Source organism: Dreissena polymorpha, chromosome 3 (genome assembly GCF_020536995.1).
Source record: "Dreissena polymorpha isolate Duluth1 chromosome 3, UMN_Dpol_1.0, whole genome shotgun sequence".
NCBI lineage: Eukaryota > Metazoa > Mollusca > Bivalvia > Myida > Dreissenidae > Dreissena > Dreissena polymorpha.
This window is the reverse complement of record NC_068357.1, coordinates 69,809,309-69,822,556: the sequence shown is the minus strand read 5'-3', so window position 1 is coordinate 69,822,556 and position 13,248 is coordinate 69,809,309. Positions and strand designations below refer to the sequence as shown.

At 37.5% G+C, this 13,248-nt stretch overlaps 1 protein-coding gene across 3 annotated transcripts; it reads left to right on the top strand.

Moving 5' to 3' along the window:
- Positions 1–2,318: 2,318 nt before the first annotated feature.
- Positions 2,319–12,298, top strand: LOC127874645 (flavin-containing monooxygenase 5-like). Of its 3 annotated transcripts, none has more exons than XM_052419114.1 (6): positions 2,319–2,470; positions 5,982–6,116; positions 7,379–7,590; positions 8,156–8,365; positions 9,630–9,725; positions 10,352–12,298. In XM_052419114.1, the coding sequence occupies exons 2-6, from the start codon at positions 6,002–6,004 to the stop codon at positions 11,357–11,359; spliced, it is 1,641 nt and encodes a 546-aa protein (XP_052275074.1). In that variant the 5' UTR covers positions 2,319–2,470; positions 5,982–6,001; the 3' UTR covers positions 11,360–12,298. The 3 variants fall into 3 exon arrangements, with proteins under 3 accessions (XP_052275074.1, XP_052275072.1, XP_052275073.1); XM_052419112.1 differs by lacking the exon at positions 2,319–2,470 and adding an exon at positions 5,340–5,493; XM_052419113.1 differs by lacking the exon at positions 2,319–2,470 and adding an exon at positions 5,430–5,530.
- The last annotated feature ends 950 nt before the right edge of the window (positions 12,299–13,248 follow it).

Genomic DNA, 13,248 nt, shown 5'->3' with positions numbered 1-13,248 from the left:
GCTCGGTGTCATGTACAAGAACTGCAGCAGGGTTATTACCATCTCCAGTCAGTTCAAAGCCACGCAATCCTTTCAGTTATGCAGCAGTAGAAAGGCTGCCGCGGTCTGGGATGATTTCACAACGGCAATTGATTGCATGCGGTCCAAACAAGGCGGCGACATTTGGTGTAGCGCGTCATTCACCACTTCTTCATCATCAGGCGCCTCTGTTAGCGCGACCCATATATTGTACAGATGTGTGCCTCGGCAAAGGTTTGCCACGTTTGATGTAAGTGACAGCTCCATCTCTTTGTCAGATGTTGAATCCGGACCAGCGGATACCAAGCACGCGATATGGTGTCAACATGTAAAGAGAGGCCACAGTCTAGACTGTGTCAACGTGTCTTTTGACAATTTCGTCAATGACAACGATTCAAACCTTAATGCAATAGCCCAACAGGTATCTTGGACTGCTCACGCGACACTTCTTATTGGCGGGCATACTACAAGCGATGTGTCAACTGCTGTGTCAACTGATGTGTCAACTGCTGTGTCCAGCAAGTCGCCCGGTCCAGCTAAGAGGTTCCGGCGATTCTTTAGCTGCTGTAGGAACAAGCGTTGAAATGTGTTTTGATTTTAATGTTAAAACATGTCATGAACAGTAGCAATATTTGATTTGTGCATTAAATATATTTAATGAACGAAGTCAAATTTGTGTGTTTTCATTTGTTTGAGTTCCGATTTTTATTGAAAGTTACAGGTGTTAAGAAACTGTCCGAAGACAAACAGCACGTTTTACCGTAGAGCTATCTTATCAATTGCGCGTTGAGTTAGTTTTGTACTTCCAATGCTTCAAGATCATATGCTGAATCCGTGAAATTCATCGTAAGGTTCTAAAGCAGTTTTTGAACCCGACAAATTCTTCTTACAATGTCTTTCCAGAAATATAATAACACGAGGATATTGAATTCCTGACCATTCGCAATAAACCTTTTTGAATCAGTTCTAGTATCATGTGACGGATTCGTATTTTAGTTTCTCTAGCAAGTCCACTAGCTACCTTAATCCCTCTAAGTTTGCTTTAACATCTTCAAATCTCGCACTTCATCTGGTTTCAAATTCTCGCTTAACAGTGATCATAAAATCTTTATTACACGAAATGCTTGAGAACTGTATGTTTATTTGTGGCTAGAATGTGTTAACTTTACATGAACAATAAAATTCGGCAATACTTTTCGCGTCATTACTCACAACTATTTTACTTACGCGTGGGTCCAACGAATTTTTCACAAAAGTCGTGGAAAACTAAAAAAATGACCTCCATTAAAAAGCACTTCTTTATCTGTTACTGCTTAGTCTCAGAATGGGCGTCTTGCTGTCGTATTTCCAGAACGAGACTGCTGGTCAGTTCATCATCTAGTCAGCCATTCGCTCTATCTTAGTAGACTGGTGTCTGGCAAAACAAATTCCAGTCCAACACGAATACAATGAATCCTCCTCGGGCGCACCCTAATGTTTGCGCCCGGGAAAAATGGCCCTCCCTGTCCCTCCCTCGCTACGCCTCTGGTTGAAATGACAATGCGGCGTCAATTGACGTCACGTTTCAGCTTCAGCAACTTTCTGGTTTAATATTGATTCAGAATTCAAGACAGAAGGCAAATGACCCTAATGGACAATAATGACTCTTACGGAGATGAGTTTATAATCATTTAAAAGCACGTGATATAAAAAGATGTGACACCCGTTGTCAGTTCATACCACGATTTATTAAACTCGTCCACGAAATGTATCAGTAAGATAATCAAAGGCTCGCTTACAAATTAAATGTATGAACTCGTTTAATGAAGAATGTTATGAAAAGACAACGAGTTATATACACATAACTCGAGAGATTTATTTTTTTAGTATTAAAATGTTACTTGCGCACGAGGAAATGGTACACATACTTCACTGCCAGTATGAAAAAAACCAACACTTTGTCTAGCTTCTGATAAGTCATATGGCTAGAGCAGTGGTCTAACTAGTTTGTCAATTAATTGCTCATAAACAATGCTCCGCTTGAAATATCAATGTCTCAAATCCTGGTCGTGTTATGTGTTCATTGAAACAAGTACTTTATTAACTTCTGGTTTGCATTCTTAGCGAAGATATACTGCAGTAGGCCACTTAACTAAAAATGTGCCCTTCGGTGAAACACAGTTTGCGGCTACTGAACCAGGATCTCACGTGTTGTCGACAGAAAACCCACTTCAGCCAAATGTGGGGTTCAACTTGTGCGTTTCAAAGCGTATTAGTGCTCTAGTTACTTAAGTGCTGTACGAGTGGTATTAAGAGGACTAAATTAATCGGAAAACAGCTTAGCATTATCATCATCAGCAACAGCAGCAGTACAAACAAAAACAGTAATACCGACTATAGGGATCATCACCGCAATATTCGTACATGCTGACAGTGTGTTTTTCCATATTCGGTTAGCAGCTGTTTCTATTTGGTGAGTAACATTTCATGACTATACGAAACAAGACGGTTTAGCCAACTTTTCTCCTGCTATTACGGTGATGCTTGAGAAAGAAAGATTTGATAACTTTGTGACAAGGCTTCAGACTGACCCCGCGCGGGATCAGTAATAAACTTATTAAACATATACAGCCATTCGATGTTTTCCATAACATATAACATTATTAACATGTGCATTGCTAATTATGTCTGTACATTTTAACCGATGTCTATTCAGTATTTTGTTTATATAACCGTATAAATTCGTAACACACAACTTAATTTTCGTTTAAAATGGGCATGTTCACATATGTTGAAGTCCATCTGGATCAGCAGATTTGCATAAATCAGTCTCTTGTACAATGCTCGCCATAATTTTTGTAACTACTTTCAATATGGCCGCGCCCATGAGCGTAGAAATTATTACAAGGTGATTTCCTGTATCATTAAAGTATTTTATTACAAGATTATGGTTTTTATAACATATTAAATGTAGCAGTATAGGTAGATTATTTTTCTGCGCTAAATGCGCATTTAATAAAATTGAAAATCCAGACCAAAACTATTACCAGAATAAAGTGTTTATTCTTCATTGTTCAGCATAAATATATATATTTAAGAGTGTTAACGTGTATTTCATCTCTTGGCACGTACACTATATCAGAAAATAGGTATGCTTGAGTGCATTTAAAGTGGGTATATTTTCAAATGCATTAATACACTTTTGGCAAAAAAATGTCGAAAAAGTCAGCAAAAATACAAACAAATGTAGCAAATCCTCATTTTAATGTGCATATAAAACAGTGAAGTCAGTGTTATACCAGTGCATATTTATGAGCAGTAGGCCTTATATCGTTTACTTGTGGTAAAAATAATATATTTTGTATTTCTGTTACTTCAAAATATACCATACAGCTAATTATAATGTTCATTTTGACCACATTGTGTAGAGTTGGAATAAAACATCAATCTTGAAATAATCTGTTCAATAATCTATAATTTGCTGTTTGCTGTATAATAAACATGTGCATATACAAATAGATTTTACATCAACATTGGATTTTAAATGTGATTTTTGTTAAATTATCCCAAAAAAATGAAACTGTGTTCATGCTGGCATGAGTACAGTTTACAATTTAGCAGTGCTATGTTTAATGCATGTGCGTAAAGTGCCGTTCCAGATTAGCCTGTGCATTCTACACAGGCTAATCAGGGACGATACTTTCAGCTTGTATGATATTTTTTGTTTAAAGAAAGTCTCTTCTTAGCAAAAAATCCAGAGTTCAGGCGGAAAGTGTCGTCCCCGATTAGCCTGTGCGGATTGCACAGACTAATCTGGGGCGACATTTAACGCACGTGCATTAAACCCCCTTTTCACAGAGCACGGCTCAAATGCACGCAGAATGATAAAACTTGCCGTGACTATTAAGGAAAATATCATGGATAAAGATTATTATACTAAAATAATAGAATGACCATTACAATAATACATTCAGAATATGAAATTAACAGTTTTGTCTGAGAAAATCGTCAATATTATGTCCATTCTAAGTTAAATGGCTAAATTTAAATTCACATTAATCAAAGTTCGAGGACACACAAAGACTTCAAATCCTTTAATACAATACTAAATTAATTACACAGTTTATCATTGTAATTGAGTCTTTATTGATTTATACATGTATCATTATGATCTTGATGCATCTTCATTTGAATTATAAACATGTAACATCATTGATTTTACACCAATAACATAAGGATTTGGCATTACTTACAGTCAAATAATCCCTGATTTCTTAAGTTCTTGCATAAAGTAAGGAATACTACTGTAAAAGTAATTTAGCGAATGTGCTAGTATTTTTTACTTAAATAGAGAAAACTAAAAACATATCATAAATATAATAGTAAAACTAGCATTGATTGATTTTTGATAAAAACATTACATACGATATATACTTGTAAAACCAATAAAACAAATATTTATGGTCTATTAAATCATTATTATTTTTATTTTAAGACACAGAATACTGTTAAGCGTAAACAGTCTCAAATTATAACAGTCAATATTGGGTAAATCATTGTTTTTGTTCATCAATGTCATAATTGCTATGAAATGTATGTTAAACTGGAAATCTTTTTTATTTTAATGATAACAGTTGTTGTTCAGTCACAATTATCGCCCAATTGGTAAGTTTGGGCTCGAGTCCTACTTAAATAGTACTTCGGGTACGGAAAAAATACTAAAATGTACAAGGGATTCTAAATTGGTCGTTTTCGGCTATTTTTTTTTTAAATTAGTTATGATCATGTTTATGTGCGCTTGATATAATTGTTATCATGTATATACAATAAAAAAATACGCACAAAACAATGAAAATAACACGACTTTGAACTTAAAAAAAGAACAAAATCACACATCGCAAACTGTTAACGATTTTACATCGCATCACGATACACCACCAAACCGTTTTCGTAAGTCTAACATGTTAAGTAGTTAGTGCATATGATTTCTAATAATTTTCGTTGTATAATATTTTCTTTAATCCGCAAGAAGAACTTAGTCTCAGACATTAAATTACGGCTCTAAATAAGCCCATATTAACCCAATTATGCCTAGCGTCTAGAAAAAAGGCTTTGGCAAACAGCGTAGACCCAGATGAGACGGCGCATGATGTGGCGTCTCATCAGGGTCTCCGCTGTTTGCTTAAAGGAATTTCTGAAAGAAATATTCTAAATATAGAAATAAATATACTAGACGTCCCTAATTTTGGAAATAAATTGATCCAATTAAGAAGGATGGGTGAGTCTACTAGGCATAAATGGGTTAACAATACAAAGCACTTAAAACTGCATTCATTCACAGAACGTTGGTTATTGTTTCATAACAGAAAGCTCATCAAGATAAGAGACAAGTACGGTTATATATGTGATGTAAAATCGTATATAAAGTCACGCCAAGTATCCAAGTTTAGGAATGAGAACTGAAACATCTGTGGTGTAGTATCAAGCAGTCACTTGGTACGCTTTATTTCTAACTGTAACATTGGACGTAAAGGTTTGGCTGTAACATATTTTTTATTTAGTTTATATTGTATTACTTTCATTTATTTTATTTGATATAAATACGATTTTAGCATAAGCCGCATATAATGTTGTTATTTCAGATTAATTGTACTGTCTAGTCCGCATAAAGTAATTATTATTGTGTAATGGGATGTGCTCATAAGTATGCATGCTATATTTAAACATATTATGTATTGATATGTTTTACATTATTTATTATTGATATATTTAAATGTATATGCAAATGTTTTTTTTTTGAAAAACGATGTATGTGTCATTCTAATAAACATCTTAAAGAAGATATTTATTAATTATATTAATACATGTGTGTACATTTCCTTTAATAATAATGTATCAGCTTATAAAGACAAAAATTACAAATCAACAAAAATTTTAACACAGGAATCCTAAATTGATTAATACTTATACCGTCCTATTGGTAGGTGCGTAAATACCGTCGCCAATGTCCCAGAAGACGTGTTGCGTTATCGGCGCGGGCGTAGCCGGTCTGGCGGCCACAAAACACTGCCTGGAGGAGGGCATTATACCTGTCTGCTACGAAAAAGATATTGATATAGGTACAGGACTCTTTCACCATATATATTTTAATCAAACAGCTCACATTAGATTGCCAAAGCAAGCCGCATATACAATGGCATGGACGAGAGTCAGTGAGGAAATTCTGTGAGATACGTGTATTCGTTGATGACAAACTTTAACTACTTGTAATATATTGTTCAAATATTTCTACAAACATTGTACTATTATATGTAGATAAACATTGGATAACGGCAATACATAAACATTTCTTTAAATAAGGAGGACTAATATGGTAAAATGTTCAAGTCGGTCTTTTGAGCGAAAGACCCGTTGCTAAGTTCAAGGTCAGGCCGTTGAAAATGTTGTCTTATTTGTTATGTAAGTAGTCAAGTTTATGTATAATTTATAGAGTAGAGTATTTAGAGTTGAATCGAATATATTGTCAGGTTTGCGTATAATTAATAACGAATATAATTAGATATATAATATACAAATCATGAATTGAAGATTATTATTATTGTTTTCGTGTTGTTTTTTTTGTTCATGTGTGACTTTATGTTATTTATCACCGTTAGGCTGAGTATGGACAACTTTTTCTCAGTTGACGTCGCGCGATCGGAATCTTTTAAGATATAGAATATCGGTCCAGGGCCGATGTTTTCATATTTTTTCCGGCGGATACACATGCCTCGGTTTTCGTATGTTTGGGGCGAATAAAGCTGAATCCCCACTCGATTTAAGAATTTCTAGAACTTCTTTCTATGAATATGTTGTGTGTGACTTGACTTCATTTTAATGCGATTGAGGTTGTGCAGCTCCAATAAATTCCCTTGACATTCTTTGGTTAAAGAATGAACTTTTTTTTTACTACGCGTTTACCATTTGCTTTCAATTGCTGATTTACAGTGTCTCAGTTAACGAATTGAAAGCAACATTAATTGAAACACTTCGTTAAAAGATTCGTCAAACGTTCTGATTTCCCGATTTCAATGCGTTGTATTTAATTTTAATCGCTACGATGTCCATTCGAAACAACATGTTCCCAGCTATTTGCTTTGGAAAATATTTAATGACTGGTTATTTTAGGGGGATCTTGATTTATGCACTGGTGATTTAGTAGGGTGTTTATTTATTGGTTGGTGGTTCAAATGGGTTTATATTATGGACTGGGGATTTTAATGGGTCTATATTTATAAACTGGTGATAAATGGGGGCCTATATTTGTAGACAGTCGATTAAAAGGGCCTTTATATGAACTGTTGGCTTAAAAAGATTTTTATTTATGGAGTTGTGATTGAAGGAGGTCTATGGCTGTACCACAACGAAAAGTCCAAGGACACCGATCCGAGCCTCTACAACTCGTGCAGCATTAATACAAGCAAGGAGATGACCTGCTTCAGTGATTTCCCGATCCCGCGAGACTTCCCCAACTTCATGCACCACACCCACTTCCGGCGGTATCTGGACCTGTACACGGAGAATTTCCAGCTTCGGAAGTACATAAAATTGCAGGTATAACGGAAGTTCAGCTTCCTCTTAACTATATCATACAGGTGCTGCCCGCCGAAAAATACGTTATTTGGTTTTGAAATCGGGTGGTGATTTTGAAGGATGTTTCAATCAGTAACCAACATGTATGATTTCATATACATGGATATACAATAGAGCCACATTTTTACCCGATGAAAACACGATGGGATGTCGGCAGCGACACGCCATATGGAAAACCCTGCTTAAAAATTAATTAATAGAATAAATATGTAAATATTTGCACACTTCGGTATTTGTGTGGCGCTCTACTCACGTATATCGTTCCATTTATTGTTATATTTTGGCCTTACATTATCAAAACCTCTTAGTAATGAACGTATAAGAAAACACCAGAGAATCATTATTTGACATGCATTACTATATATTTAATGTTGTATAAATTTTTAAAATTTAACTGTAAGAAAACGGGCAATTAAATTTTATTGAAAACAGCCAATTGTTAACATATGTTACGAACAAATGTCTTTTTTAATGAACTAATACATTATTGTTTCATTTTATGAATATTATGATATGATTTTTTCAGACGAAAGTTGAAAAAGTAGAAAAAGCTGAGAATTTTGAGGAGACCGGACAATGGGTGGTGACAGTACAGGACCTACGGACGAACAAACAGACGAAAACTAAGTTTGACTTTGTGATGGTTTGTAACGGGCATCTTACGGAACCACTGAGACCGGAACTTCCGGGCCTCCGAGATTTCAAGGGCAAGGTTATTCACACGCATGACTACAAGGTATTTCATTTTGTATTTTTGCATCACGTTTTAGTGATTAATCAGTTGATCTAGAATTGTTTATTCACAAAAACTCGAATTAGTATGAGCATCTCGGCAAATATTGAACTTCAATAATCTTAGCATAATTGTTTTCTTTTTCCCGTGAGAACATCTTGCTTTAATACTTTGGTCATACTTGGTACTCAAATTCGTTACTGAAAATATACAGCTAGACATAGATCGAGGGCACTAGTTTGCGTATGATTGTGATTGTAATCCACTTATCCAGCATATGACATAGTTTTCACTTAACACTCGTAGGTTATGAATGTTCAACATAAGTGTGTTTGTGACCTAAAAAGCATTGTACCATGAAAACACTAAACATTTCCGGTAAAAATAAGACCAGTTTCAGTGATCTACCTTCCGGAACGAAATGAATCGCCTGTACAATCGAGAAACTGACTTATGTTATTGGCACAATAAATAAGGACGATCTAGGATAAAAAAGGAACAAGATGATGCTTAAGAGGAATATGGCGGAAAGTCGTACTCATCTGATTGAATTTCTTACTTTCTTACCGAACGGAATTTATAAGTACACTTTTCATTTAATATTTTAATATATTATTTTTGGTCGCAATTGCATTCTTACAAATAGATTTGAGCGGCTCTCTGTGAAAAATGGATTAAATGCATGCGTGTAAAGTGTCGTCAAAGATTAGCCTGCGCAGTCCGCACAGGCTAATCAGGGACGACACTTTCCGCCTTAACTGGATTTTTGCTAAGAAGAGACTTTCTGTAAAGAAAAATAACATTTAAGGGGAAAGTGTCGTCCCTGATTAGCTGATGATGACTGCACAGGCTAATATGGGACGACACTTTACGTACATACATTAAAACCCCTTTTCACAGAGCATGGCCCATTTATTTGACCTTATCTCTATTTCACTCGAGACTAATCCCTTCAGATCCTCATGAGACTCAAACATATTTGGAGCCGCGCTGTGGAAAAACGTTGTTTAATTCATGTGCTTAAAATGTCTTCTCAGATTAGCCTCTGCAGTCCGCGCAGGCTAATCAAGGATAACACATTCCGCATTTAGAGTATGTTTCGTTTAAAGAAAGTCGCGAAAACCCAGTTTAGGCGGAAAGTGTCATCCCTAGCTTGCAGAGGCTAATCTGGGACGACGCTTCCCCCACGCATTAAGCTCCTTTACCGAGTGCGCGGCACATTTCCATTTATTCGAAATAATTCATTATTAAGTTCCTTCTCTCACAGGACTTCCGCGGCTTTGAAGGCAAGAACATTCTGGTGGTAGGCATGGGCAACTCAGCGGCTGACGTCGCCTGTGAACTGAGTCGCCACGCCAAACACGTGAGTAGCAAGGGTTCCCATGTTTCATACGAAGCGCCTCGAGAGGTGCAGTAACGAAAGCTATTGTATCTCTCTCCTGTGACGATATGAGTCGCGTTCTGAGAAAACTGGGCAAAATGCATGTGCGTAAAGTGTCGTCCCAGATAAGCCTGTGCAGTCCGCACAGGCTAGTCAGGGACGACACTTTCCGCCTAAATTGGATTTTTGCTAAGAAGAGACTTCATTTTAACGAAAAATGTCATAAAAGCGGAAAGTATCGTCCCTGATTTGCCTGTGCGGACTTTTGTTTTCTCAGAACGCGACTAATATATTGATACAGACCGGTAACCTACACATCTCCTATATTTGTTTTCTACCCATCTATCCATTTTCGATAGAAACAAGACTTTTTGTGCTTTAAAATATCAGAAAATCATAAAACACATAACTGATTTCAATCGTAGAAATGAAATATTAGAGACTGGCATGACCTGTGAGATAGAAGTTAACATCTATGAAACGGCTTCAACAAAACAACTATCTTGTAAATACATGTACACGATGTAGTTCAATTTTAGAAGTGCACACACACTCTGATGCAATGCACATTATTCAAACAGTCTGTTTATTTATAATGCCTCTTCCAGGTGTACGTTAGCACAAGACGGGGCGCTTATTGTATACAGCGAGCCGGGGAGCGCGGTCAGCCCTTCGACCACGTGGCAATCACCCGCTTCCGGCAGTGTCTGCCGCACCATCTCATGCGACCTTACCACTTCTACAAGCTAAATTTCCGTTACGACCACAAAAAGTACGGCTTAGCCCCAAAGCACAATTTCGAGTCGGCGGCGGTGACGATTAGCGATGACCTCCCGAACCGTGTGCTTCTTGGCTCCATGAGTATTCACGAGGACGTGGACCGCTTCACAGAAAACGGTGTGAAATTTGAAGACGGATCACAATTAGAGGATATCGACGTGGTCATTTTAGGTACAGGGTACACATACAGCTTTCCATTTCTTGACGAGTCGGTTATCAAACGAGAGGGTCATTTTTCGTACCTATACAAACTCGTTTGGCCGACGGAATTGCACCCCTCCACATTGGCAGTTATTGGACTCGTCCAACCCTTCGGACCGCTGCCCCCCATCCTAGAGATTCAGTCGCGATGGGCGACCCAGGTGTTTGCCGGTCATTCAAAGCTACCGCCCCAACAAACAATGTTAAACGCGGTGGAAAAATGGAGGGAATTCGTCAAAAAGAAGTACGTCGACTCGCCCAGGTACAGTCTTCAGATTTACTTCATCCAGTATATCGACGAAGTTTCGAAATTCATCGGTTGTCGGCCTAATTTCTGGAAATATTTCTTCACTGATCCAAAACTGTTCTACCGCGTTGTGTTTTGTGCTGCGACTCCGCCCCAATGGAGGTTAGAGGGGCATGGTCGATGGAAGGATGCTCGCGCAGCCATAGAGGGCGTGGAGGAACGCACGTGGTACCCGATGAAGACCCGGAAGTGCGGGGAACACGAGGCGGACGGCTTGTATGACGGCTGGGTGGCGCTGTTCAAGAAACTGTGCGTTGTCGTCGTTGCGTTTCTGGTGATGAGGTTCCTGCTGTCAAATGGATATCACACATTCCTAGTTAAGAACTGAAGCGTATGGTTTTCATGTGGACAATTGAGAACGGAAGCGTATTTTCTTTTAAATTTTAAATTTAATTGAACATATAATTCTTACACTCAGTTTGAAGTAATGTTAGTATATAAAGTATTGTTATCATTCGAAACGTTGTGCCTGCCGACATTTTTAGCTCGGCTGTTTTTCGGAGAAAACCCGATGTATTGTCATAGCCAGCTCGTCGTCCACCGTCCAGCGTCTGCCGTCCGGCGTCATGCTAAAACCTTGATATTTTGCTCTAAAATCAACGTGCTTCCACGTACAACTTTGAAACTTCATATGTAGATGCACCTTGGTGAGTTCTACACGCCACACCCAATTTTGGGTCACTAGGTCAAGGTCACTGGGACCTCTAAAAAATATTCTGACAAGCTTTCATGTATTCATAACTGCACCCACAACCGAGCGTTGGCACCCGTTATTCGGTGCTCTTGTTACATAAACATAGCGCCTATTCTTCCGCGAATGCGAAATGATTCGTGAAATGACTTTACATGTGTATATATAAAACAATTGAATACTAGTGATTGAATGCTTAAATATAGTTGCTTTTATAAAAAATATGTATGTCATCGAATATCGGCACTGGGCGCGTTTAGAAAACTCATATTTTGTGGTAACAGTGTTTAAACAAAAAGTGGTTACAGGTATATTAAATTAAATTTTTCTCTAAACGGTTATTGGTATACCACCGAATGGACAGATACATTTTGTTATGCCGTACTTTCATTACAAACGAAAAACAACGGGTTCATCATAATGTCAAACTTTTTCTATACATATCACTTTCATTACTATTATAGAATACATCTAAATAGCATATACAATCAACAAAATACGACTTCTTATTTTTTACGACTTCAATAGTTGTGGGCTGCACATGATGCCTTGATAATACAGGTTACGCATCCACAATTAATTTCGTTCTTTGTTATACATTTGTATATAGAATTCGCAATCTTTGATCTCAAATTTCACCATGACCCAGCGATAGGCCAATATATCACTATTCATGACTGGAAAGCTGGTTTCATATGCTTACGAAAAAACTGCATTTGAAAAAATTCTATGCGCCGTAACTCAAAAAAATTACCTTAGAACATATGCACCGGTTTTGATAGCTACCGGCACCGCCATTTGAAGGCAAACACCATGCCCTACTATTGAGGATGGCAACCACCAACATACAAAGAAATGCACAAATCAGGCATTTTGTCCTGAGACTTACACATGTACCTTAAAACTGAAACCAAAACTTATCATTTCAAATACATTTTCAAAATCTTATGCACCAGGAACTGCATCATATGTGCTTAGTAGCAAACTGACTGCATGTAGCCCCCACATTCCACTTCCGTTTAGGGTTATGTAACTTATACAGTTCGTTACGGGTATTCGTTACTACTAAGTGTGTTAATAATAAAGTAAGTTAACCCTGTATTCATGTCGCTTACCCCCCCCCCCCCCCTCCCCGTTCTCACAGAGCTGCGACTTTACGACGATCATCCCGATCAAGCCATGATATGAAAAACGTTTGGATCGGGGCGGATCGAGGCCGATCGGAGTCTAAATCGAGCAAATTGGCAAATTATGGTCTTCATTTCGACCGTACTACGATGCCCCTATATATATATATATATATATATATATATATACACCGAATAGTGTTGGTCACGATCCCGCTACGTTTGTTTTGAGCATGTTCAAAATAAGCGTGGCAAGAGCGTAAAGCTCTCCTATCAGGAAGACTCTACCGCGATCATACTGCGCTTATGAAGACTCCACTACGATTCTCCTGCCATTTGTTTCGATCGGCCACGTATTCGACCACGCTTTGATCGTAGTAAAAGCTGCGTCTATGTGTG